We start from the raw sequence: 27,017 nt of genomic DNA, 5'->3' as shown, positions 1-27,017 counted from the left end.
AATATACTGTCAAAAACGGACACCCCTTTTTATTAGCCGGAGAAAGCTTCTAAGAACAGAGGCTAACATCAACCAAATCCAGTCTGTGACCATAACAGGAGAAAGGGAGGTAAAAAACTCACATACACATTGACAAGCTGCTGCTTGATGCTTGCCTGTTGCTGCTGGCGGTGAGGAAAAGGCCTCTCCTGTGTTTCTACAGGAGCAGAGTCCTGCATGTGAAAGAAGACACGAGAAAAGACAGATTGATACGCATACATGTTACTGCATGTACTAATTATCATCCTCTGTTGATTCTCCCCTCACCCTCTCAGGATACTTATTGTGCAGAAGATGAGCTATTTCTGCAGACTTAATCCTGTGGATGATGCTCTGAATATCATCGTTGTGTGTGTGCAGGGACGCGAGGCTTCTGTCGTCCAGATCTCTGTGATGCTGATGCAGACAAAGAAGGCAGAGGAATAACTGTCAACATGAGGCAGAATATCAGCACTATGAAAAGATAACCTGTAGACGGCATGCGCTTCCTACCTGCTGCATATCCTGCATCTCGCTCTGCAGAGAGCGGTGGTTTGGAGGATCTCGACTGTAGAGAATCTGAGGACTGATACAGTGTCTGTCATACCTGTCAGGAACAAACAGAAGAAAAGCCCTCACTCACTATGTATTAGAATAAAAACGTACATTCAATTAAACTTGTATTAATTGTGCAGTTCACACACAACAGGCCTATTTCACGGAGAAACTTTTGACAGGAAAAGCACAGGTGTAAATGATCAAATTAGTGATGGCTGAATTCTGTTTAGCTCTTTCAGCTTCAGGGTCCTGGTGTTGTGCATGTTGGCTCACTGTTATGCTGTTATGAATCACAGGGACACTTTTATTCATTTCATGAATAACAACTGTGTTTTTCCTACAACAAGTCAACATGCCTGCTGTAAAAAAAAGGTCTATCGTGTTGAAATGTTCTCTAAATTATCGTGTTTACTTTTCTACAAAACTATGTAAGCTGGTACCTCCTCTGTCTTTGAAATAAAAATAAAAATAATAACTTCATTTATATGGCTCCTTTAAAAACAGAGTTTACAAAGTGCTTTGACAGACAAAGCAAAGCTAAAGAAAGGCAGTAAAACAACACAAAGCTCAACAGTGAGGCCCAACAAAGCAAGAAAAACTAGGTAAGAGTTAAACCCCGATAACACAGTACACTAGATGAAACATAAAACCAATTGATACGATAAGAACAAACTAAGAAATGAAATAAATAATAATAATAATCTAGTAAAATAATATAATATCAATAATAAAGTAAGCAGTAAAGTGACGACATCGTATAAAAGCCACATAACAGTTGAATGCACAATTCCATCACTACTGTTCAACTTCATGCTGCAAAGTCAAAGAAAGGAAAATGGTAAATAGTTTCAGAGAACAAAATGTAGATTGAACATAGACGGAAGTACCTCAAAAGAACATGGTGTGAATGTTCCTGTAACCTCGCCAGCTCTGACTGCAGACCCTGCAGAACAGCGTTACACCAGAACAGCGTTAATGTGGTAAATAACAGCCAAAACGTCCATCCAAACCGTTAATACATTAGCACATTTGAGATATAACATTCTTCAAATTGTCAGTGTTCCTGTTGTATATATTCTTATTATGAGGCTGACAAGTTTGCTCAATAGAAAGAAAATATGGTTCGCTCATTGTTGTAATACTTCAGTCAATTCTTTGACAGGCTTGATCTTATTGTTTGCATCACATTGCATTTGAAAAAGGTCTCTCTTCGTGATTTAACATGATGTAAAGTACCTACTCGACTCTATAGCACGAGATGTCAAATAAGATTCACTTAATTCCATATCACCGCAACTTCTTTCAAATTCAAAGTGTTTGCTTTGAGACAAAAAACCTACCTCAATCATGTTGTGGTTCTCCACATGAGAGTTCTTCATCTTATCCATAAGAATATCTTTCTACACGGAAACATTTGAAAGTAAAGTTGAAAATACAAAAAATGCTGACCGACAATTTTTTTCTGATAAAAATATCCAGAAAGACCAACCTTTGCGATTTCTCGGTCTCTCAGTGTAAACATAACCAGGGTTTCCTCGAGTTCGGCCTGTGAACATTTAGATGTTTAACTCTCAACTCATAACGCAGAGACAAACACAAGAGTGTTTTACTGATCTGTTCCTACCCTCAACTCAGCATTGACCTTCCGGAGTTTGTTGATACTATCTTCTGAACATGTCCTTTCAAAGCTGAGTTTTTCATTCTGTGTGGACACAAAGAAAAGAAGATCAACGTTAGTTTTTTTTAAATCCATCATCGGCCAGATTACAAACAACAATGAGAATTCATACCGGGGGAAATCAACAATCCTACAGAGTGGTGCACAACAAACCACTGCTGAAATGCAGTAAAACCAAGGAGATGATTGTTGATTTTAGAAAGCGAAGACACACACCCCCTGTGTACATCAATGGAGCCGAGGTGGAGCAAGTGAACAGTTTTAAGTTCCTGGGAATCAGCATCACAAACAACTTGACATGGTCATCTCACATCTCCAATCTGGTTAAAAAAAAGCTCAGAAACAGCTGTGTTCCTCGAGGAAACTTCCCCAAAATCCCCGTGCCAAGTCCTACTTAACTTTTACAGATTAGCAAAAGAACCCATCCTGTCTGGAAAACATTTCAAACTGGCACGGGATGTGCACGGCTCAGGACAAAAGGGCTCTGCAACGCGTAGGGGTGGGCGATATCACTTAAAATGTATATCACGGTATTTCTTTGGGTTTTTGTGGTGCCGGTATTATTTCATGGTATAAGAAAATGTAAAGAGATTCTTCACTCAAAACATGATTCTACCAATTTTCACTCTATTGTCAATGTACGGAATCATTTCTTAAGAAAGCACCAAAATGAAAAGCAAGAAGTTTCGTGATGAAAGGGAAGGGCGGAAGCCAGTATGTAACCATAGACAGCATAAACTGTATGGGAGTGACGCAGTTCATGCCGTGTTGTATCTCCCTTGTCCTCGCAGAAGGTGATTACAACCTCCCTGAACATCATTGGTACCCATATACAGTACCAAGCATCACTGATATCAGTAGGGTGAGATGCCTCAACTCACCATCTGTACTCCCCCATAAACATTTTTTTATGTTTTGTTCTTTTACCCGTGTAGCATAATGGGACTTGCATTTCGCTGTGCAACCCTTAGTTGTAGAATGACAATAAAGGAGCCTTGAACATACACACATTTAGACTTACGTTTAAAACTACATTACCTTGTCTTCCAGCCTCCTAATGTGAACCTTCAGGCATTCAACCTCCTTGCTCTGATGATGATAAATGATTTGCATGAAAATAGTTGCGGTGAAAAATGAATCTAACATAGAAGGTAGCTTCCCTGGGTGACTGTTAAGTGTGTGATGTACCAGTTGGTTGCAGCTGGTCTGAGTGCGGCTGGCTCTCTCCTGGGCCTCTTTGAACGCCCGACGGGTCTCCTCCAGTTCTTCTGTCAGGGACCTGGCTCTCACTGCTGACCCCTGAGCACTACACACACACACCAAAGAAACATCAGAGCTTATTGTTTGATTCACCTCTGCTCTAAAAAATGAGCAAGAACAGGGATTTTGTTCTGGTTTTACCCAAATTTAAACTAATGGTAGAGTGAGGGTTGAGTCCCATTACCTGAGGTGCTGTAGTGAAGTTTGAAAGAAACTTTCACATTGAAAAGAAGACAAAGCAGGTAAATTACATTTTAAGCAGTGAGGATGAGCGGGGCAAACCATCAAGCCGATCCTTATTCCAACAAATATATGATCCATTTTGTCCATCTTACAATGTTAAAATAATTTTTCAACCTTATTAAGAAAGTCAGTCTTTCCATCTCATGAACCTCTTTGATCATTTCATGCCAGTTATCTACTGTAGGTGGAGCGGCATGTAACTATTTACGAGGGAGTGCTTTTTATTTGCTGCTACTGTAAATATTTTCATGGGGTGTCTGTCATTTCCTGTTATTCTTTCTGGCAGATCACCCAAATAAAGGGACATGCATGTCAATGGGATCGGAAGTCCATGAATCTGCTGCATGAGTCTTCAAATATTTTCCCAAAACAGTTGTATCTTTGGGCAGATCCTAAAAATGTGGTGGTGATTTACCTCATCATCCCCACAGTTTCTCCAACAAGCATGGTCTGTAGATACAAGATGTGTTTTCAATTAAGGAGTAACGGAAAAAAGAACAAGATTGTTCCAACATAATTCAGGCCAATACACAGAACAAAAAGTAGAAAAGACAGTTTCACGCGTTTTCCCCATTGTCCTATTGATACAGCTTGTGGTAGTTAATCTATCTTTTACAATTCCCTGATAAAAGTTTTGAAATTGCTGATTAAATACCAAAAATATCCCTTTAAGTTGACAATCGCTACACAAGGTATTCTGCTTCCATCTTGTAAACTGAGATTCCCTTTATCTCCCTAATTCACGCAATGACTTTTCCTGCACATTCACTGTCATGTAGCGACACTGACATCTACTGGTGATCCACTGGGACTACAGCCTAATAATGACACTGGCAATAAATAACATTTTACTTAGGGCTGGTTTTAATGCGAAGTGTGATTGGCCTATTACTGCAGCAGCTACAACAGTGCTGAAAGAGCTAACAGTTTTAACTTGGGGGAACCAGAGGGTGGGCTTTACCCTTCCGGTCCCGCCACCATGGGTCGGGGGCAGAAACTGCTTTATGAGTGCTGTGCAGGGGGCCCATTACTGGCTTGCCAGTGGGGTACAGACACAGCTTCCATTCACAAGATGTGTATCAATGAAGTACTCTAATGGTATTAGGATCACTTTAAGGGTAGGCCTACTGGTACTGGCATCAGGCTTTTTTAAACGATACCCAGCCCTAAATTATGACTACAATGAACACCATTTTCCCATAAACACATCAGAAACATAACCTCCACGGTGACTAGATATCCCGGTTTTAAGCTGGGTGTCCCAGCATTGTCCTCACCATTATGCCTACAGCTCTCTGACTTGGTTGCAGGTAGTGCGGGAATCGGTACACCAGCTCAACGTCCTCACTGCTTTCATTGTCAGAACTCTCGACTGCATTGTTCTTGTTCGTGTCTGATTTCCCCTTTATTCCTGTTTTGGGTCTGTGCCAGGTTTGTCTAGATTGCATGGAAGTAAAACGTTGGCCCCCTCTCTCTGGTACTACCTCATACACAGGACTCTCACTGCTCCTTCTCTTCACGACAACATGAACTTTACTTTCCTAACAGGATCGCAGTTTACCAGGACCCCCTCTTTTCTGAAAACAACCTGTTGTCCCATTTCTTTGTGCAACTCTTGAAACACTGTCTGCTAATGTGCTTTTAGTAGGACAAGCTGGCATTTATCTCCTGCTTTGCTGTAGAGGATTTCATTATCATTGATACAGTTTTTGTCACTGTCTCAGTAAGACATCTGTAGGCTCAGCTTTAAGAGACTTGGTGCCGATTGTCCCTTTTGTACTGCAGAACCCCAATAATGACAGGTTCTCTCATATGGCTTTCTCTAATTTGCTCTGGTGTTGAAGGTTCGTCAAGATAGGTGAAGATGCATTGCTCACTAAGTCCAGTGTGTGTATGAAGCTGTTGTTCCCCAGGCTGGAGGTGTGTCTTTCTGCATTATAACCCCTTGAACAGTGGCATATGGAAGAGGTAAGACCAACAGTAAAATACAATTGCATTGTATTACACCATAAGAAATGATTCTGTTTAATAACCAACACACGACTTATAGTGCCGCACATACACTCTCGTTCTCCTTCCATTTGGCCTCATATCCACTGTCACACCAAAGAATTGTGCAGAACGGTAATAATTCTTCAGATTAGGGAGAGACCTCCTTCCTTACTGATGATTTATGTACTATATTTGGTCCTTGGTTTCCTTATAATCCAAATAAATTGCTTGTTTGTAAATTTGTTGTCTCATTCGTAAAAATTAGTTGTTGGTAGTCTGGGTAAAATAGACATTTTTATCTCATTTCTCGGTTCAGTAGTGATGTTGACCAATTGCTAAGATCCGTCTTAAATCTTCTTGTTTACACTTGGACAATGTGTGAACCCAACTCCCAGAAATTTGATTGCTTTTTGAGATCAGTGAATGGGGAGTGCTTCCGTAATCATGTGGTGGATGGCGATTAAATGTTGAAATTTGTGTTTTTTAAGTTTATAGACCGAATATGTGCCAACTAAGGGCAGGAATGCAGACATCTGGGTTACGAATATAAAGCAAAACATCATCAGCGTACAACTGTATTTTGTGTTCCCTGTTATTGAGTACAATTCCCTGTATAGTCTTCTCTCTTGTGTCAAAGCTTCTGTGTAAAGTGCAAACAGGTTTGGTGATCTGTGTCTCCTGCACTGATTAATGTGCCTTGTGATTCGTAAGCAATCAGTTCAAGAACCTTCTAAATATGTTGTGGGAGATTCAAAGAATAAAGAAGAAAGTAGTTAATCCCTCACCTGGCCAGCTTAGCTCGCAGCTCAGTGACCTCAAGAGTGAGCTGCAGGTTTACGTCTTCACACTGAGTCACCGTCCTCATCAGACTGCTGTTCTGCTCACTCAGCTTGCGGTGAGCGTGCTTCAGGTCGGTCACTGTGCCTAAAAGGTCTTTTCCATCACTAAAGCCAAACAAACAGTTTGTGGTGAAGTACGACAACACATTCTAGGAGGTAAACACATGCAGTGATTAAAGTAGTCAAATAACTAACCAGGAACACTGGTGGCTTTCTGAGGAGGAAGCTTTGCTTTGAGAAGCTGAGGACTCCAATCCTGAAAGGAAATCAGGTTTAGTGAACCGCCATCTGATGTGATTCCGACATTTCTCAGAAGTCTGAACAAAACAGTGACGGCTTACTGTTTACAGGCACTTTAGAAGAGTCAGGCCAAGATACATGACTGCTGTCCACATTAGAGCTGAAACACACACACGGAGTCATTAAAGGAAAATCCACAGCAAATGTAATCGTATTAGGGAATTCAATAACTCTAAATGCACAGGCTATCGTCCCCCCTTTCAGTTGTAGGAATAATCTACATCTACATCTTGTTGCTGCCTGAATAGTAGATATTTTTTACGTAAGTACAACTAGCAATAACTCAGTACGAGTACACTCCATTACAAGTAAAAGTCCTTCATTCAAATTTGTACTTATATAAAAAGTACAGAAGTATCACGAACAAAATAGCATCAACATGGCACTATTTAGATTGTTATTTTTTAAGATCATGAGATGTTTTACATGGATGTTTTCCATTTAATGATGAACCAGTAATTCAAGCTCATAAATAAATGTAGTGGAGTAAAAAGTACTAAGTTTCACAACAGAAAGTTGTAAGTTTAGTTGGAAAATGCAGATGATTTGCAGATATTTGAGCATAGTGGAAGAATACATTCAGATACATTTAAACAATGTCACTATCATTAAAAAGGTGGTTGCTAAATCAAGGTTTGAAGTCCTGAATATAATGAATATAAGTCCTTCTTTAAAGTAGGCCACACGCTACATGTCATACAGAATGATGCACAGTTGATGTGTTTTGTCTCACCTGTCCTGGCTGCACTGTGCGATCCACTCCCTTATGGTGACTTGGAAAGTCTCTCTGCTCACGTGAGGGTCCTGACAGTCAGGGTCGAGTAGCCGTCGCAGGGAATCCAGTCCGTCCTGCTCAGGACTCTGAGCCGTCATGGTCTGCAGGTACTCCATGATGGTGGAGGCCAACACCTCTCCTGAAGATGAGAGAGAGACAGAGGAACAATGATTCACAGATCACATGATTATTTCTGATCCGTCTTGGTCAAAACAACATAAGCCTGTGTACCTGTGTTGGCGGTGTTACATGTATTATACATGATGTCAAGGAGTTCATGTTCAGAGAATCCACTTGTGTCTTTATCCTTCGTCCCACTGCCGGCTGACTCCCACACTAAGCATGTAGAGATGGGCAAAAGTTAGAGCACATTAAAGTACAGGAAGTACACATGCAAGAAAAGACAACTTACTTTTGATACTTTGTAAAAGAACAAAGTAACTGCAACACTTACCATCATTGCCGTCAGACATTGTGTTTGTTTCTCCTGAATCCCTGGAGAGCAAATGTGCTGATGGACTGTCTCCTTCCTACATGACCTGATTTTTCAATTAACATCAAATACTTTACAGATCTTTTCCTCCATTTATTATGTCTAGGGGGCAAAAACTCAAATCAAAATTGAGTCACATATAAAAACAATTCATATCTAAGATCTGAAGTGAAGTTTTCTTTGCTTGTAATAACTCCTCTTCAGATCTCACTGTTTAAAATGCTTACATGTATGCAGTGCGATCTAAGTCAGTGGGGTACATCTTACACATTATCTTACTGTCATCCTACAATGAGGCAGACAAATGCTGCCTTAATTAACTTTTTTTATGTTAAAATTATGTTTTTAAGGAAGAGCACAAAATAGCTAAACCAAATCTCCACTACTAAAATAATCAATGTATGTGCTAAATATACAGAGATGATAGGGTTCCATTAAATCATGTCTACAATGAGATTATACGACACTGTTGTTTGTAACAATCAAATATTATTTTAAGAAGAGAAAATAAAGATAGATTCTTACTTCTCAGTCCGGGAAATCTCCTCTGACAACAAAAAACAAGATTGTACAATGTTAAATCAGGAGCTTCATTTTCACAATTGTTTTTCTAGTCTTACTCTGACTCTCTGTGATGTTTGCATAAGAAGTCTTCAAGATGCCCAAATGCTTGTTCTCACTGCTTCACATCAAAACCAGCTGACACCCCCACAGTCCCCTCTCTACCATCACCCCACCCCACCTCACTCCTGCTGACGTCTGCGACAGTGGGTTTAAATTTAAATTCACCGCTTTAACATTGCTAAATACTCCTATTGCCACTGAAACTGATAGTTCTTTCAATATTGTCGAACTTGCAGCTAATGTTGAATTTAATTTGTGAGCAAATTGTTACCGCATCCCATCAGGCTAAATGAAAACCAACTAAAATTATTCCTGAAGATGCAGAATAAATTTAATGCAATTATTGTGTTTTTTAGTACTACCACTACTGTTTTAACCGCGTTTCCATCAAAGAAACACGTGTGTTCACCTCCAGGAGGAACAATTTCTGGATTTCCATCAACCTGCCCGGACACAGTTTCCGTGGCACTGGCTGTATGTTTGTTTCCTGTAGGAAGCATGAAGTAGCTACCAACAGACAACGGGTGGACATCTCGTATTATTCTTTAATACATCTAACTCAAAGTGGACCTTTCCTCAGTCAAGATGTCTCGGGGCTCTATCGAGATCCCTTTACGGGACACGGATGAGGTAAAACTCGTCTAATATGTGCATTTGATTGTGTTTGCTTGACTTACCTTTAACGTTACGTTTCCTCGCTGTGCTACTAGCCGTTAATGCTAACGATATCGAGCATCAGCTATGGTTTTTCTTTACACCACAGCGGAGTGTTTAATGTAGAGTCATGTCAGCCTGAGATGTTTAGGTATTTGCAAGTCGACCCGGAACGTAAACGTCAGTTATGTTCGGAGCAGCGAGTACAGAAGTAACGTTTAGCTATCAAACGTTACTCACGTTACTGTCTGCAGGAATATGAGAGCGGGTTGTGATGCAAGTTAGCAGCTCGGTTACTGTGATGCTTTCTGTCAATGAAGCAATCTACAATCCAACGGTTCCAGTATCGTAAATCAAAGAACTTTAAATTAGTTTACATATGTTATCATATGGCAATTTAACTGCAGCAGCATCATTCACAGCAGTGGATATAGTCATCACAGTATATACAAAGTCTACATGTGTACATGAGTTTTGGCTAATCCAGTGAATTAAGTTTTTGATGCAAAAGTCATGTCAACGTCCAATAATTACATAAAGCACCGATTCATTGTCATTCATGTCTTAAATGATGCATGGGTTAAGAGTTTTGTCAGACTTGATGAATACTTTGTATGCTGCAGGTTATCGAGCTTGACTTCGACCAGCTGCCGGAGGGAGACGAGGTCATCAGTATCCTGAAGCAGGAGCACACACAGCTGCACATATGGATCGCTTTGGCGGTGAGTCGGTGGTTGCATTTTTTATTTATTTTTTTTATCGTTGCCTCGACTTGAACATAATCCAGATGTAAAAGTTCACTTCATCCCATCAGTTGTAACAGTGTGCACTCCGTCGTGTTTCAGTTGGAGTACTACAAGCAGGGCAAAACCGAGGATTTTGTCAAGCTGTTAGAAGCGGCTCGTATTGATGGAAACCTCGACTACAGAGACCACGAGAAAGACCAGATGACCTGTCTCGACACATTGGCAGCTTACTATGTCCAGCAAGCACGGAAAGAGAAGAACAAAGATGCCAAGAAAGAGCTCATCACGCAGGCCACGCTGCTCTATACAATGGCAGACAAGATCATCATGTATGATCAGGTAAGAAAGAATTGATGATGAGTGAAAACCGCTATTTCTCCACTAATTCTGCAAGTGAATACAACATGCTCTTGGCTCACTCAGAACCATTTGTTGGGACGAGCCTGTTTCTGCCTGCTGGAAGGAGACAAGATGGACCAGGCTGACGCTCAGTTCCACTTTGTCCTCAATCAGTCCACCAACAACATCCCTGCTTTGCTTGGCAAGATCATTATTAACAATAAAACATCAATCTTGACCACTGTGATTGATTTACTACTAATAATAATAATCACGTGGTTGTTGTTCAACAGGTAAGGCTTGCATATCATTCAATAAAAAGGATTACAGAGGAGCACTGGCATACTACAAAAAGGCTCTCCGTACAAACCCCGGCTGCCCAGGTAAACACGTCACCTGTATCCTCCTCAAAACAGAACCCTGTAAGATACGTATTGCAGATCATTCCTCATCTTCTGTCTCTTTCCAGCTGAGGTGAGGCTGGGGATGGGCCACTGTTTTGTCAAGCTCACCAAACTGGAGAAGGCTCGTTTGGCGTTTGGCCGAGCCCTGGAGCTTAATTCCAAATGTGTGGGAGCTCTTGTTGGTTTGGCGGTTTTAGAGCTCAACAGCAAGGAGGCCGATTCCATCAAGAACGGAGTGCAGCTCCTGTCGCGGGCCTACACCATCGACCCCAGCAACCCCATGGTGCTCAACCACCTGGCCAACCACTTTTTCTTTAAAAAGGTAGTGACTCATCTAGTTTATCATTTAACTACTACTCAACAAGTGTCTGTCATTTAACTGTTAATCACACTTGTGTGTGTGTCTGTTTTTTTCATCAGGATTACAGTAAAGTGCAGCATCTGGCCCTCCACGCTTTCCACAACACAGAGGTTGAGGCCATGCAGGCTGAGAGCTGCTACCAGTTAGCTCGCTCATTTCACGTGCAGGTAAGATCGGAACCGATCCTGAGGCAAGTTACTATATTCATGTAGTTATCAATTTACATCTCTGATATCTCTCTTTCTCCTCAGGAGGACTACGACCAGGCCTTTCAGTATTACTACCAGGCCACTCAGTTTGCCTCGTCCACCTTTGTGTTGCCCTTCTTCGGCCTGGGGCAGATGTATGTGTACCGCAGGGACAGAGAGAATGCGGCACAGTGCTTCGAAAAGGTTTTAAAGGCCTACCCCAACAACTACGAAACAATGAAAATTCTGGGGTCTCTCTATGCTACATCTGACGATCAGGAAAAGAGAGACATCGCCAAAGTACGTGTCGTGTGCAGATGATTGAAATCCTATGGCTTATTGAGATGTTTACTAATCTGTCTACGCTAGATACTAGTTAACACGTCACTGTCTTTGTTCCCTAGGGCCATTTGAAGAAGGTAACGGAGCAGTACCCAGATGATGTGGAGGCGTGGATCGAGCTGGCTCAGATTCTGGAGCAGACTGACATTCAAGGAGCGCTGTCTGCATACGGCACAGCCACCCGCATCCTGCAGGAGAAGGTGCAGGCTGACGTTCCCCCCGAGATCCTCAACAACCTCGGGGCTCTTCACTTCAGACTGGGCAACCTTGGAGAGGCCAAGGTAGCTGTCAATATACAGTACAGCTTGTATAAACGTATCACCCTAAAATAGCTGCATTCACCTGGGAAGTCATTGGATATACAGAACATTGACATGTCTCTTTCATTGGGGTATTTAAAGTAATTTTGTATACACAATCATGCAGTGGGCAGAACACTGTACATCAACAATGGGTCGTGTCTTCTCTCCTACAGAAATACTTTCTTGCGTCTCTCGAGCGGGCCAAAGCTGAAGGAGAGCATGACGAGCATTACTACAACGCCATTTCTGTCACCACATCCTACAATCTGGCCCGCCTGTACGAGGCGATGTGTGAATTCCACGAAGCTGAGAAACTCTACAAAAACATCCTGAGAGAGCATCCTAACTATGTGGACTGTAAGCATGCAACATTATACAATTTATTAAAAAAAAAAAAAGGGGAGAACAAGAAGAAAAATGTTTGTACTCTGTGAAGACTCGCTTGAATTTTTGGTCAACAGGTTATCTGCGTCTCGGAGCGATGGCTCGCGACAAAGGAAATTTCTACGAAGCCTCCGATTGGTTCAAAGAGGCCCTGCAGATTAATCAGGTACTTTGTCACCTGTAGTGTGAATACAATAACGTCCGAATCTAATAAAAATCAGATGCTGTCGACCTCTCTTCAACATCATCTGATGTTTGTTCTTCTTGGTGCAGGACCACCCGGATGCCTGGTCCCTCATAGGGAACCTTCACTTGGCCAAACAGGAATGGGGACCGGGTCAAAAGAAGTTTGAGCGTATTCTGAAGCAGCCGTCCACACAAAACGACACGTACTCCATGCTGGCTCTGGGTAACGTGTGGCTGCAGACTCTGCACCAGCCCACAAGAGACCGGGAAAAGGTGCCGTTCAGTAATCGCCTCACTTATTGTGTGATGGAGCTCTTGTACTTGTTTTCTCTGAAGTTGAATAAGTGAAGAGAAATAATAGGTCCTCAAATATTTTCTTTTCTTTTGTCTTGACAGGAAAAGAGACACCAGGACCGAGCCCTGGCGATATACAAACAAGTCCTGCGAAATGACTCCAAGAACCTCTACGCTGCCAATGGCATCGGTCCGTCGAGTCTGTACTTATTTGACTTTTTATTAGTTCTACTTTTTTATGTATGAAGTATTTCACATAAATGCCTCGTGTCCAGGTGCCGTCCTGGCCCATAAGGGCTTCTTCAGAGAGGCTCGTGACGTGTTTGCGCAGGTGAGGGAGGCCACAGCAGACATCAGTGACGTCTGGCTCAATCTGGCTCACATCTACGTCGAACAGAAGCAGTACATCAGCGCTGTGCAGATGGTAAAGGCCTCACTTGTGATGACTTCTAAAACATGATCGTCTTTGTTCATGTTTTTATCCTGAGAGTTGAGTATTGTATTCTGCTCTACAGTACGAGAACTGCCTGAAGAAATTTTTCAAATACCAGAACACTGAGGTGCTGCTGTACCTCGCAAGGGCGCTCTTCAAATGTGGCAAACTCCAAGAGTGCAAGCAGATGCTGCTGAAGGTAACGCGAAGGGAAAACAATGAAAGGCTTTTTATCTTCTGCTACAATATGAGGGGAGTCTAGCTTTGTCTTTCTGATGTGTTTCGGACAAGGCCCGTCACGTGGCGCCCAGCGACACAGTGCTCATGTTCAACGTGGCCCTGGTGCTTCAGAGACTGGCCACTCTTGTGCTGAAAGATGAGAAAAGCAACTTGAAGGCTGTGCTCAGCGCTGTCAAAGAGCTTGAACTGGCTCACAGGTACGAAGCTTGATTTCTACTTCCTCCTCCCAGTCTGACCCTCCGGCTGCCCTAATCCTGCAATTGTATCGCCTCCTCCCACAGGTATTTCAGCTACCTCTGCAAGGCTGGAGACAAGATGAGGTTTGACCTCGCTCTGGCCGCTTCTGAGGCCAGGTCAGTCTGAATCTATTATTTTCATCACAGCTAATTCTTTTTTCTTTTTCTTTTTTTTACCTCAAATGCAGTTTAAGCTTCAGAGATATTACATTTCTTTTTTTCAAACCTAATGCTTTGGTGGATGTGTTGTGGGGTTGCAGGCAGTGCTCTGACCTGTTGAGTCAGGCTCAGTACCACGTGGCGAGAGCCAGAAAGCAGGACGAGGAGGAGAAGGAGCTTCGGGCCAAACAAGAGCAGGAGAGGGACATGCTGCGTCAACAGATGAAGAAAGAACTGGTACTAATGGAAGCTTTTTGGTAGTTACTGATCATGACTAGGTTTCTACATTTTGAGCTACACTTCTAATTAATCGGTTGGCTTGTCATCCTCAAACCTTGTTAGACGGATAAGCGGAACAAAGTGGTGGAGGAACAGAAGAAGCTCCTGGAGCAGAGAGCTTTGTACGTGGAGAAGACCAAGGGCCTGCTCAGCTTCGCAGAGGGGTCAAAGGAAATGTCCAAAGAAAAGAGGAAGAGCGGTGGACGCGTGAGTGTCTGATAACAAACTCATCAGCAGGCCAACTTGCACAGAATGCAGTATAGATAACACACTTCATCTTTTTTATTTTTTTTAATCTTTAAGCGTAAGAAAGGAGACATGGATGAGTTTGTCAATGACGACTCTGATGAGGACCTGCCAATGAAGAAGAAGAAGAAGAGAAGGGGCGGCAGTGGCAGCGAACAGGATGACGGTGCGGACGGAGATAAGTCCCGCAAGAAGAGGAGGAAGTGAGTCTGTCACCGACGTTTATTTATTCGGACGGCTGAACGAGGCGCATAAGATACTCGGAGCCAATTTTGTCTTGCATTACAGATCTGCCAGAGGAGATGACAGTGATGGCGAGGAAGGAGGATCACGACCCAAGAAGCAGCGTCGACCTAAAGAACGCAAGAGGATTGATAGGGTCCGTCCTTTGAGTTTTCTTTGTCCTGTTCTTTTGTTATTGAAATTCTTTTTGGCCTGGTTTTCTATAAATGTTGACGTCTTTTCATCACTTTTAGTCACAGGCTGAGCGTCTGCCACCGTCTCTCAAAGGAAAGATCAAGTCTAAGGCTATCATCTCCTCTTCTGAGTCCTCTTCAGATGAGGATGGCCTGAAAATAGCAGAAGACAAGTAAGAGCATTAAAGTTTAAATGAGGCTTTACACTTATTACATCAGAAAATTGATGAGTGCACTTTCTCCCATACAGACAACAAAGAGACAGCGGTTCAGGATCTGATGAGGGCGGCCACAAGAAGCGGATTGCGTCCGACAGCGAGTCGGATGGAGGAAAGAACCGCTCTGGCAGTGAGGCGGGCAGCCCTCGGCGCTCTGCAGGCTCAGACAACGATGACTCTGGCAGCGACCGTCCAGTGAAGAAGAGGAGGGTGCAGCGGCAGTCTGACTCGGAGCAGTCGGACAACGAGAGCAAGAGGAGTCGGTCCGGATCCGACGACGAGTCCCGGCCTGGTTCGCCCGCCGCAGCGTCGGACCGGGGATCAGATATGGGATCTGATGCAGGATCAGACGAGGGCTCCCCGCGCCGCTCCGACAACGAGGGCTCCCCGCGCCGCTCCGACAACGAGGGCTCCCCGCGCCGCTCCGACAACGAGGGCTCCCCGCGCCGCTCCGACAACGGCTCTGAACAAGGAGCTTCCAACAACGATAGCGATTAATTCTTCCTCAGACTATTCCCATGTAATACTGAGAAAACGCTCTACATCTGCATTTTTTATTTTCTATTAAAGCAGGGATTTCTGTCTGTGCGATATCTGGGAATTAGCCTAAAATTGTGTAGTTCTTTTGTTGGCCCAGTATTCTTGTGCATTACTGGAAATGTCTTTTCACCGATTTGTTTTTTGTTAAAGACAGATGAAATGGTTTGAAGTAAACTAAAGGTTCAAACATCTATTTTCTATCAAAGCTGGTCAGATGAGACACTGACCCTAAATGAGAAGATGCTTCAACAAAATGTAAAATAAAAATAAGTGTACGTTGTGAATTGTTTATTTCTGCTTCTGTATCAGACCAACTGACCAAATAGAAAGTGACATTCCACTAAAGAATCAGTACTTTGATAGCAAAAAAAGAGTACTGGTAAACTAGGTGAAATGCTGTAAGATGTGTTAATACAACTAGTCAATGTTTGGCAACAACTCAAGTCTTCCTCCAAACAACTTTAAGATTAGTTTTACTTGTTAATCACTGACAATTTCATAGTTTGTGACAAGCACCAAAACCCTGTCTCCCTCAGAATTGTATATTAAATGTGAGCTTTAAAATGTAGCATTCTGGTGTACTGAGAAGGAAAGTGACATGACATTTACTTGATGCAAAAAACTAATTCAATTATAGTATTTCAGCTCCATTAACCTGAGAGGTCTCATTTTCAAAAGTCTGTCAAAACAATGTATATTTATAAAAAAAAAAAAAAAAAAAAAAAAAGCCAGAGTAGCTACAACCATTGCCTGTACAAAATAAAGTGATTTGTTTTCATTGAACCCTGTTGACTTCATATCAACTTCCACTGTTACTGTAAAGTTAGAATTGTGGCCTCAATTTGAAATTAATATGCATTAAAGCCAGGTAAATTTAAATGATAATCTACTCTGGCTAAAGTATCTTATCAAGAGTAAAAGACAATTTAACTGCAAGCTTGGGAAACTTGGGACTGGAAGTACACCGACTGTGGTCAGTACAGTGTGATGAATTGCTTAAATGTGATTTGTAATCCAACCCCTTATTCTAGTCAGGGAGGGGCTTCGGCATGGGCCTAAGGTAAGATGCACTTGGACAGGTTGCCAGGGTAACGGACCATCAACCCTAGTGTGTTTGACTGGTAGGATGCCTAAGGAACTCGCCAATATTGGGAGAATGTCCAAACAGCAGATTTGAACCAGGGTAACTAATCATTTGTTCCAAATGGTTGAAATTAACTAAAATGTCTTTGCACGCAAAATATGAAAGCAAGTGAATATTCAAAATGAAACCTTAAGTTTGAGAGAGATGGGGGAAATAAGTCTTCAGGACAATGACATGAACTGTTAAACTTTATTCAAGGTTGATCTGTAGTTGTACACTGAACTTCTTTCACTTACCCTGACAGTGACACCCCAAAAGAAGGAAAAGTGTACATCTACAGTACATTCTTTGTAATTTCATGAAGATTAAAAAGACCATTTAAAAACTCGACAAATATGGCAAACCGACGTAAAATTTCCACACATGGTGGTGAACAACTGTTGCACAGGAAACTAAGCTTTGGCTGTCTCAATGATAAAACCGAGACATTCAAGTATAGTCCGAGATACATAAGAGGTATATCCATATGAATTGATAAATTAAAAAGGCCACACAGACTCGTTCCTAACAGCACAAAAGATTTGTACAGAAAAAGCTCTTGATTCATTTTAACTAAATGTGGGTAACTGAAATCACACTGTGCAAATCAAAAAAGTCCGTTGTCCAAATCTAGATAGTTATGAATTTTTAGAAAAAAGAAAAAAGGTTTGCTTTCAAGCACACAAAACCATTATAATTATGTCAGCCCAAAAACGCAACACAGGATGGTTTCTACAAATCAAGGAAATTGTATCTTACTATTGCAACGACTCATGATGTTAAGCAACGGTCATCTAAAACTGATTTAACAAATGCAGATACAACAATGAGTAAAGTCTCTTTGCACTATGTTAGAGATTCTCTTTTTGTAAACAGTTTTTAAGTAAGTAGTTATGGCAGCACTTGGTGACTCCTACCAGATGTAAAAGGTGATACAATGGGTCAGGTGTTGGTGCTGGTACAGTTTCCCGGAAAATACTGCCTACTGTTAAAGAAAAGAAAACATAACCCAAGATTGAAATGTATAAAACCTCGGCTGCAGGACATCAACTTAGATAAGATGAAAGGAAAGCATAAATACAATATGAATATAATGGTTGTGATGCTGGCTTGATCTGGCAAAACATTTCATAGTGGAATGAATTGTAACAGTGGTTGGAAAATATTCATTAACAAGGAGCGAGGGAAGGGGTTAGGGTCGAGACTGGGAAGGGCGAATGGAGATAAGTAAAAAAAGTATTCATTGCATCCTGATAACACATGGCTTTGGCCTGTTCCTCAGTAATCTTCATCCTCAGACTCCTCTTCTTCAGCAGTCTCCAGCCAGGTCAGCCACTGGTTCACCTGCACCATAAACAGTATCTCCATTAGACACAGCATTACCCTAGGTGTGAGCCTTATTGGGACATTTACATGGAACCTGGTTAATCATTTTCCTGTGATCATAATATTCAAGTTTCTGATCATCTGTAACCCGATAGCAAAGTACATACCTGAAATAATGCTTTTCCTTTCCCTGGGTATTCTTGGGTGACATCTTCTTTCCATGAAAGGAAGGCTTCTTCTTCAATTATTTCCATGTCATAAAAGTTAACAAAGTAGCGCAGCAACATACCTGGAAGAGGAGAGGAATCATTAAGCGTCAGGCCCAAGTCAGAGACGGTATTGAACTTTGATGCCGAGTTTCTAAACTTAAGTGTAAATACCTTTGGGGAAACACTTTGTATTGCAGTGAACCTGCAGGGCATACAGCGCACCGACTTGCAGCTCAATGTGATCGTGTAGGAACTTCTGCATCACTGGCTTGAAAGCCAGCAGCTGCTGCTTCTCCTCATCCTGCTGCTCCTTACTGGGTGCTGAAAGCTGCTCTTCGTCGTCGTCAGGGTTGATCTCATATGCAATGTACTGCAAGAAGCTGGCAGACGAGACAAATATATGGTTAACTTTAAGAGCAAAATATATTGTTTGGGGTTAGATTAACAATCAAACAGGTAGTTTAAGCAGCAGAGTGGGCATTGTGCACTGCTGTACCTGGTCATGAGGATGTTGACAAAGCCTTTGTCGGTGTGGAGTTTAGGAGAGATGTTGTCTTTGATCCACTTGTAGATCGATTGTGGGGAGGGATCGACTTTGATCTGCTTCAGCAGCTCTTTCTCCAGTTTCATCAGTGGAAACAAAAAGCTGAGGCCTTTGCCATCCAGAATCTCCAGCATCCGGTCCTTGTTTTGGTCAATTTCTATGGAAGCATAAAAAAATAAATAAATATATACACACATCACTAATAGCAAAAGAGACTAAAAATGAAACAAACATCCGTTTCCTTTATACTGCATCATTGAGAGACTAACTAAGTGGGTTTGGACATACCAGGTAGCATCTTCTGCATGTTGACCTTGCTCAGCTGGAACATGTCAGCCAGCCACTCACGGTCCTTCAGTTTGACCATCTGCTGCAGGCAGAGCAAGAATAGTGGGAAATGTGCACCATTCTCCAGCGGGTGGGCCAGATCTGCGATGCTGACCAGGTCAGTGATGATGGCGCGCGCAGCAAACTGAGCCAGGTAGGACTTCACCAGTGGTACTTCTTCCTCGATCTTAGGACACTGGTCCAGAACACTCAAAAAGGCCTATCAAATAAAAACAGAGTAGTTAGAGCCGAGTAACTGATATTCAGAGAGTAACACGAGTTTCGTATATCCTGAATACTAACCTGCATTAGATTTTCACCCGTAGCAAGACTCTCTGTGCAGAGAGCAAGGACCAGGCTGCTGGCATGCTCCTTATCTTCATCTGAACGATCAAGTGAATAGACCACGATCATGTTCAGCATCTCAGACAAAAAGTGCTTTGGAGCCTTCATCTCCCTCACAGCATTCACTGCCTCATCAATATTCTTGTTGTTCAGGTAATCTGCCACCAGCGTCTCCTGAAAAAGGAAAGGACAGTATGGTTGTGAAGGCTTTAAATGACTCCCATGTCCGCCTTTACAGAGAGCGCGTTAGAATGTGTCCTCGTAGCTCGATACTATCAGTTGCAGTTCTATGGCTCCAGTGTTTAAAATCTCCCCAAGATGCCACCAAACATGGAGAGGAGGAGAGACAGGTGAAGTGAAGACAACGTCGTCGGTACCAGCTACAGACACTCTAATGTGTTGACAGGTTGTCTCTTTAGACCAGAACATATTTGGTTATCATGGTGATGCCGTTTGCGCTCTTTAAAAATTGCTGAGCGTGATGTACTGTATACGTAGTGCTTTTTATGTGGAGAGACCACTGTGCCAGACTATTTTTAAAAAAAAAAAAAAAAAAAAAAAAAAAAAAAAGCTGTTTCAATGCTACATGTTTGATGTGGATTTCCAAAAGTTAGATAAATATTAAAAAAAAAATAAAAATAAAAAAATTAATGTGACAACAGAATTTGTTGTTACCTTGCAGGGCCATTTCTTTTAAATGGAAAAATCAGTTTGGTTGTACTTTTCATTAACTTGCAAAATAGTCTTTAAAACCAACAAACAGAATTGCGATGACTGTTCCTGCCCGATACAATTTTTTATATGACATATTTGCCATATGCTCCACCCCAAAGGACTGAGATACATTATGCCAGACATGGTATATTGTGCATGAAGAAAGCACAGAGTTTAACTTACGGTCATTTTGCGCAACTCCTCCTTTGTAGGAGGAGCCTTTTTGGTAGACTTTGCAGGTTTTTCCTGAATTGGAGGAGGATTGATTTTCAGGCCAAGCTGTGGAGACTAACAAATAAATCCAAATGAATGCATGTTCTCTGGAACCTGTGATTACCATCTCTGTTCAACACATGCAATTTGAAATGTTACCTGTCCGAGTGTGGAACCTTGGGCACTTGAAGGAATCATGGTCATCTGTGGCTGCAGTTTAGGGATTTGTTTTTTACTTAAGATGAAGGACTGCGCTGGCCTCAGACTTATCTAGAGGGATGAAGACAACGACTCACAATATCACTGTAAATTAATCCAGCCGACACATTAGGATCCATATAAATGGCACCCTGACTACTGGGTGCCATTTGAACTTCCAATCAAAACAATCAAACATAATCTCAGTTAATCAATGTACCTCGTCAGCATTGACCTTCCCCTTCTTGACGAATCGTGGAGCCATATCCTTAGACTGCATCTGCACAGCGTGAGTCTGTTTGTGGTTGAAAACGGGTGAACCCTGCCCCTTTAAAAAGAGATTTCACAGTGTTAGTGTGTGGAATGATGACTCCCTCCCCAAATACTCTATTATAAAGTACTGAAAAATTACAGTGTAGATGTATGTACCTGGTTTGGTTTTATATACGGTTTGCTTCCCCCTTCAAATTGAGGCTGGTGTGAACCGTTGCTGTTTCCAATGTGGCCGTTGTAGAGCGGGTTTGTGCGATGACGTCCCATGGTAGGAGAGTAGTGGTCCTGAATGACTCCTGGACCTGTACCAATGCCACTTCCTACACAAAACAAGACAGCAAACATTAAAACATGTCCAAAAAGCATCAATCCTTATTGACGGACTAACGCGCTTATCTCCCGAGAGAACAAAAGCTGTGACATACCAGGCATCTGGCCAAACATATCAGCCAGCCCACCAAGAGTTTCTCTGTCAAACTTGATCCTAGTTGGCAGGAAGGAGGAGTTTTCCATGAAGAATTCATTCCGCATGCCATCGTTTGAAGGTGGAAAGAAACAACCTAAATCCTGCAAAGCACAGATGGAATCCAGTCATAATCTGAGGATGCAGGGAAGCTACGAGTACTAGATCGGTAATCCCATTTACACTGTCCACGATAAATGGAGACAGTTTATAGCTAACCTTTACTGCATCCTGACGAACTTGGTTGATCGTCTTTGGTCCATTGTCACTATACGCTTTGCGAGCAGCCCAGTGGTTTGCTCGCTGCTCCACGGTATTCTGAAGCAGGAAACGAATCCTAGCCGGCAGTTCCTTGCTGTTTGTTAAGCATTGCATGCGGCTAAAGTACTGATCCATCAAGGACTGAAAGGAGAAGGGATTTGTTATACAAGGAATCTGACATTTTAAGACGAGACTATTATCAGTTTGTTATTTTAGATACTCACCCTAGCCTTTTCATGATCAAGTTTAGGTCCCACTGTTCTCATTATCTGACAGAGGCATTCCAAATCTTCACCCATGTCCTTAAGTTGGACTCTTTTCTTCTTCTCCAAAAGCTTTAAAAGAAAGAACACTCAATACAAAGAACTAATTTCTTCACCATCTTGGTGGTTCGAAGTCACATCAGCTTTGGATTACACAAGTTATGACAAATAAGGTTTGAGATTACACCCAACCATTTAAAAGTAAAACAGAACTTACTGTTTTGATGCACTTATGGAGGATAGATTCATGGATAAGGTTGAGTTTGCCAAGTTCACTGATGAATTTGATGTTGCCCAGCATCTTGAGCTTTGCAATGCCACGCTGCTCCTCCTCTTCCGAAGTGAGTGGATCGTCATGTTTGTCAAAGTCTGCAGGGCGGGGGAGGTACGACAGTTGAATACAAGGAACAATTCAAGAAAGACCTGCATATTTAGTAACCGGCCTGTGTATTTGTTAAATCACTTACGTTCAACATTTCTGGTGCGGTTCTCAAATTCATCTTGAAGCTTGGAAATCAGAAGCCTTCTGAAGGTCTGTAAAACAGAAATTGTTCAAAATCCAGATGGCGCCATAGAGTACTAAAGCAGTTAACCAACTATATCCCTGGGAAAATCCCATCGTTACAAAAACTTACAGTATTCTGCTTATTTGTTGCTTGATTTTCGGTTGGGTCTTCAAAGTTTGGTGCATCCTCTGCCAAGCGTAGACATAGCTGAGCGTATAACTGGCTATACTTTGGCTCTTCGAGGGCTTTGTCAACAATCTAAAATAAAGAAATTAAAACATCAAATTAACCAGCTAAGACACAATCCTAACCAACATTACAGTCTTTAAGATGCTGTAGCAGACCAAGGCTGCAGTCAGTCAATTCAATACCAAATCTGGGTTACAAATGGTATCAACTATAAAATTGCTACAACAATGTATAAACTCAAGTGAGCATTGGAAAGTCCTATTACACTTTAAAATATTGTTTACTTCAGATTTATGACTAGAACAATGTGACACACTGCCAAGCTGCCTCTCAAAGTACTTATTACAGGTTAGGTGAACATTTTAATGGGTTATAGGAACAATACACAAGTACAACTAAAAGAATACCCACCAACAAGATGGTTCCTTTTAAGACATGTTTTGACTCCACACCCACATTGAGGAGCTCCAGGCATAGTTTGTCAAACTTCTCTGGGGTCAGTTTATTAAGTATGCTAAAAAAAGATGGACATGAGTTGAAAAGACTTCACAAGAGGTATTAAGATCCAAGCTTACAATTGAAATACTCCAATACAATCTTTGTACCTGGAGTAAATGTGGATTTAAATCAGAAACTTACCCTCTCACTTTCCTAAAGATTGCATCATTTTGCCCTTTCTCGTGGGAGGAGTTGGCATCTCGTCTAGTGCTTCGAGAAGGTAACCATCTCTGAACGCCAGAACCTGGGGCTTTCCCCAGGAACCCGCTGCAACGGACAAAACGAAGTCAATACAGAACCAGACAAACCAGACCTTTTACCACAGGTATCTAGCCACGATACATTGTGGCTGACACCAAAGTCTGAAAGCAATGCCACTGAAATGTGATTCAAGATACAGATAAACTACTGCAAACACAACTTGACGCGTCTATGGTTCATGTTTAAATACTGTGCTGCCCATTTTCAACCGCCTTTGCATCGTTGCAGTGTGGCAAGTGCACATTAATGACGTTTGGCTGCGTTACCCAAGCTCATGTCCCCAAATGCATTGTTTTGCAGTACACAGCAACTGTTGTTGGTGTGAGAGGGTGGGCTGCTCCGGTGACACGGAGGGATGGTAAAAATTGTTCACACTGCAACAATACAAAGCCAGTTGAAATATATGCAGTTTCCCTATAACTCAATTGGAAAAAAATATATATATTAAAATATTGACAGTACCAAATCATTGAGTGGTAGACGGTCAAAGTAAACCTGTAGAATATGCAGGTTATCCTCATAACTGGAAACCATGAGTGGTGTAGAGCCACATACTAATATATGCAGTGGCTAAAGAAGGCACTTAGAGACATCCCTATTCCCCATACGTGTACAATAAATATGAGGGAGTATAATTCCAGCCTGTAGGAGATGGATATGGATTTAATATGTAATAAAGATCAATGACTAGGTGTTCCATGAGAAAGGAAACTTTGGAAAATCACCTGTTGCCGACAGTCTTGGGATAGTGCTGAGGTGCACCCCCACCTCCTCCCGCTACACTGCAATAACAAAAAAAGGAAAAAGGTTTTAACTTAACATAAGATGTGAGCCTAATCCTTTATTTAAGCTGTTTTGGGGTTCAACGGTATAAATAGGCCGTGTAATGGGGTAATGTTCAATACCTGAAACGAGAAGGACCCCCTGATGCAACGACACTCTCCACTTTGGCGGCTTGACAAAGAATATCTGAAAAGAATAATGTTCCGGGGAAGGGAAGGAAAGAGCGACCTGGAAGTAGAGACGGAGACAACGGAACACATTAGCGCAAAGCTAACGGGAGTAAAACGCAAAACACACACGTTTGAGGGTCACCAAGCACATTAAAGTCAAGCTTTAATGATGTGTCGTTTTTATTACGAGTTTAGTGGATTTCAGGCTTATCTTTGTCCGTGTAAGTGAATGCGACACTGGATCTGTAACGTTACCATCTTAATTTAGCAACAGTGTAGCTAAATTATGCTAGAACACTACGTTGGCGTAGTTTTCTGCGCCTCCTAACAATAATCCACCATGACCTAAATTACCCAGGTTTAATTTATATAACCTAGATTACCCAGGTTTAATTTATACAACCTAAATTACCCAGGTTTAATTTATACAACCTAAATTACCCAGGTTTAATTTATACAACCTAAATTACCCAGGTTTAATTTATACAACCTAAATTACCCAGGTTTACCTTATACAACCTAAATTACCCAGGTTTACCTTATACAACCTAAATTACCCAGGTTTACCTTATATAACCTAAATTACCCAGGTTTACCTTATATAACCTAACCCGTAATGACCGATGGCACCGCTACAGGAAGAGGGGAAACCAGGATAACACGTGCCTCGTTGGAATTATTCATGTCAATTAACGTTAGGTTCATTTTCAATCTGGTCAATTTAACCAAATTATTAAATAAAATGCCAAAACCAGTATCAGTGAGTTATCAGTAAGCTGCCAACATTACGTGGCTCATCCTCTTATCCCATAATTACAAAATTTACAAAAAAAGCCAAAGCAGGGCGTTACAACTTATGTAATTAGTACGTAGTTTCTATTATACAACGACATCGTCATGCATTTAGATATAAAACGACGTAAAAATAGACCAAAAACAGAATCCCATCAGCTGTTTTTACGATGTCTTTGTTCAGACACCGGATGTCCACACACAGCGACATCTTGGGAGGTTTTGTTCAGCAGGCCGCCGGTACGCTAACGGCTAATAAGCTAACGTTAGGCGAAACTATTCGAAAAACACTATTTTTTTCTGAACGTGAAACCACTCAATTTCGTCGTCTTATTGTCAAACGAGGTCAGCTAGAGCTAAATTTAACAACCCACATTGGTATTTCACCGCATCGAATATAACATCATCGTAACGAAGACGAACTTCCTAACCCGACCAGTCGGCTAGCTGAGTTAGCTGACCGTTAGCCGGGGAAGACATCGGGGTACCTTACCTTTACAAAGGGAACGTCAGTGTAATGGCTGTCTTGTCGACCAAGAGAGAAAAAAAGATAGATTAGGAAAATTAGCTCAACAAGTCGCGTTTACGCCAATACGTTTCGGTAGTATTTAGTAGAAACCACGACGGTGATAGCAACTGGCTACAGCAAAGAAAGAATGCTGACTGCTTATCTACGTCATGCGGAAGCCGGTATTTATACGGGGCCGTGTGCAACGTCATCGTCCCACCCTGCCGACGTTACGTACGGAAAACTCGTGAACGTTTCGCAATCTGCTCTCATCAGAATAACACGTCTGGTGTCTTGTCCAGAGGGTTTGTTCTGTACTGTGGAATTTGGATGTGTGCTGAGACAAATCAAGGATTGTCCTACAGCTGGATGTAGAGAAAACAATGGAAGAACATTTTTCGCCAGGTAGAGGAAAAATATCGATGACAAAGCAATTGACTTAATAAATCGGCATTATGGGATGGTAATAAAAAAATGTCGACTATGTCAGATTTTCATTTTAGTATTCCATAATTTAAAGTCAAAATATGAAATAGTGAGTACAACTTTGACTCAATTTTGACTTTTTATATCATAATTTTGAGTTATCTCATAAAATTTACTCAGAGTTGTGAAATAGTGAGTCAAACTTTTCGTGATTTTGACTTTCCATCTCCTGATTTTGACTTGATATCCAAACTTATAAATTGTTCATCCATAATTTGTACTCCAAAACTATGAGATAGTAAGTCAAAATTGCAGTGTTTAATAGCTTTAGCTTATCTCATACATTTGACTTGGTACCTCATCATTTTTAGTCTAATGTTATGAAATAGTGGTTAAAAAGTGTATTACGTCATGATATTGACTTGTCATCACATTATTTTGATTTACCGAGGTTATTTTTATTTTTATCTTGCCTTTTCATCGACTTTTTTCTTTCCTTTGTGGGTGGAAACTGTCTTCATATAAGTGACTTCCATGACAGCAGAATATGACCTTATGGATTGTAAAGTCACCAGTGAAACTACATTGATCCTCTCAGGGAGACTCAATTTTCTTGCCCTCCTCTACAGGGATGTCCCGCCCAGGGTTAACTACAGGGCATGGATTTCGGAGCTACTAGGGATTCAGGTTTTTTTGACTCAAGGATGCCAAGGAGGAGGATCGATGACTGTTGTTGACACAGCACTCAAACCAAATGCAATCTGCCATCCTGATGCCCAAAGGGTTCATGAGCCAGCATGGAGGATAATTCTTAATTAAGTGCACCATTAAACCATTTATTGAGGACTTACATGCTGATTTCACACTCATTCTTCCAG

General features: G+C 41.6%; 3 protein-coding genes across 3 annotated transcripts; 1 reads left to right on the top strand and 2 right to left on the bottom strand.

The window, feature by feature from the left end:
• Positions 1-3: 3 nt before the first annotated feature.
• LOC116382918 (lymphoid-restricted membrane protein-like) lies at positions 4-8,568 on the bottom strand. Its single transcript, XM_031846362.1, has 15 exons — positions 8,118-8,568; positions 7,895-7,999; positions 7,622-7,802; positions 6,930-6,988; positions 6,784-6,844; positions 6,535-6,693; positions 3,443-3,560; positions 3,293-3,343; positions 2,201-2,278; positions 2,066-2,122; positions 1,917-1,976; positions 1,464-1,519; positions 532-625; positions 307-435; positions 4-212 (listed from the first exon to the last, which is right to left on the bottom strand). The coding sequence occupies exons 1-15, from the start codon at positions 8,134-8,136 to the stop codon at positions 69-71; spliced, it is 1,371 nt and encodes a 456-aa protein (XP_031702222.1). The 5' UTR covers positions 8,137-8,568; the 3' UTR covers positions 4-68.
• Positions 8,569-9,216: 648 nt separating this feature from the next.
• On the top strand, positions 9,217-16,031 carry ctr9 (CTR9 component of Paf1/RNA polymerase II complex). Its single transcript, XM_031846930.1, has 23 exons — positions 9,217-9,410; positions 10,058-10,156; positions 10,280-10,519; positions 10,604-10,721; positions 10,813-10,902; positions 10,989-11,245; positions 11,344-11,451; positions 11,536-11,772; positions 11,877-12,095; positions 12,290-12,473; positions 12,578-12,666; positions 12,774-12,959; positions 13,083-13,170; positions 13,256-13,404; positions 13,496-13,612; positions 13,705-13,850; positions 13,935-14,006; positions 14,150-14,285; positions 14,391-14,534; positions 14,631-14,776; positions 14,862-14,952; positions 15,050-15,162; positions 15,240-16,031. Exons 1-23 carry the CDS (start codon positions 9,366-9,368, stop codon positions 15,703-15,705), a joined length of 3,540 nt encoding a protein of 1,179 aa, XP_031702790.1. The 5' UTR covers positions 9,217-9,365; the 3' UTR covers positions 15,706-16,031.
• Positions 16,032-17,066: 1,035 nt separating this feature from the next.
• On the bottom strand, positions 17,067-25,685 carry LOC116382917 (eukaryotic translation initiation factor 4 gamma 2-like). The gene is made up of 21 exons (XM_031846361.1): positions 25,637-25,685; positions 24,366-24,471; positions 24,186-24,242; positions 23,341-23,466; positions 23,113-23,215; positions 22,642-22,770; positions 22,474-22,540; positions 22,224-22,375; positions 21,968-22,078; positions 21,702-21,884; positions 21,445-21,586; positions 21,176-21,339; positions 20,967-21,074; positions 20,708-20,818; positions 20,519-20,623; positions 19,580-19,795; positions 19,238-19,496; positions 18,902-19,106; positions 18,577-18,785; positions 18,364-18,485; positions 17,067-18,214 (listed from the first exon to the last, which is right to left on the bottom strand). Exons 1-21 carry the CDS (start codon positions 25,683-25,685, stop codon positions 18,149-18,151), a joined length of 2,790 nt encoding a protein of 929 aa, XP_031702221.1. The 3' UTR covers positions 17,067-18,148.
• Between the last annotated feature and the right edge of the window lie 1,332 nt (positions 25,686-27,017).

This window comes from Anarrhichthys ocellatus, unplaced genomic scaffold (assembly GCF_004355925.1).
Source record: "Anarrhichthys ocellatus isolate YVR2014 unplaced genomic scaffold, GSC_Weel_1.0 scaffold6, whole genome shotgun sequence".
NCBI lineage: Eukaryota > Metazoa > Chordata > Actinopteri > Perciformes > Anarhichadidae > Anarrhichthys > Anarrhichthys ocellatus.
Note: the sequence above shows the minus strand (reverse complement) of the source record. Positions and strands in the feature narration are given on the sequence as shown.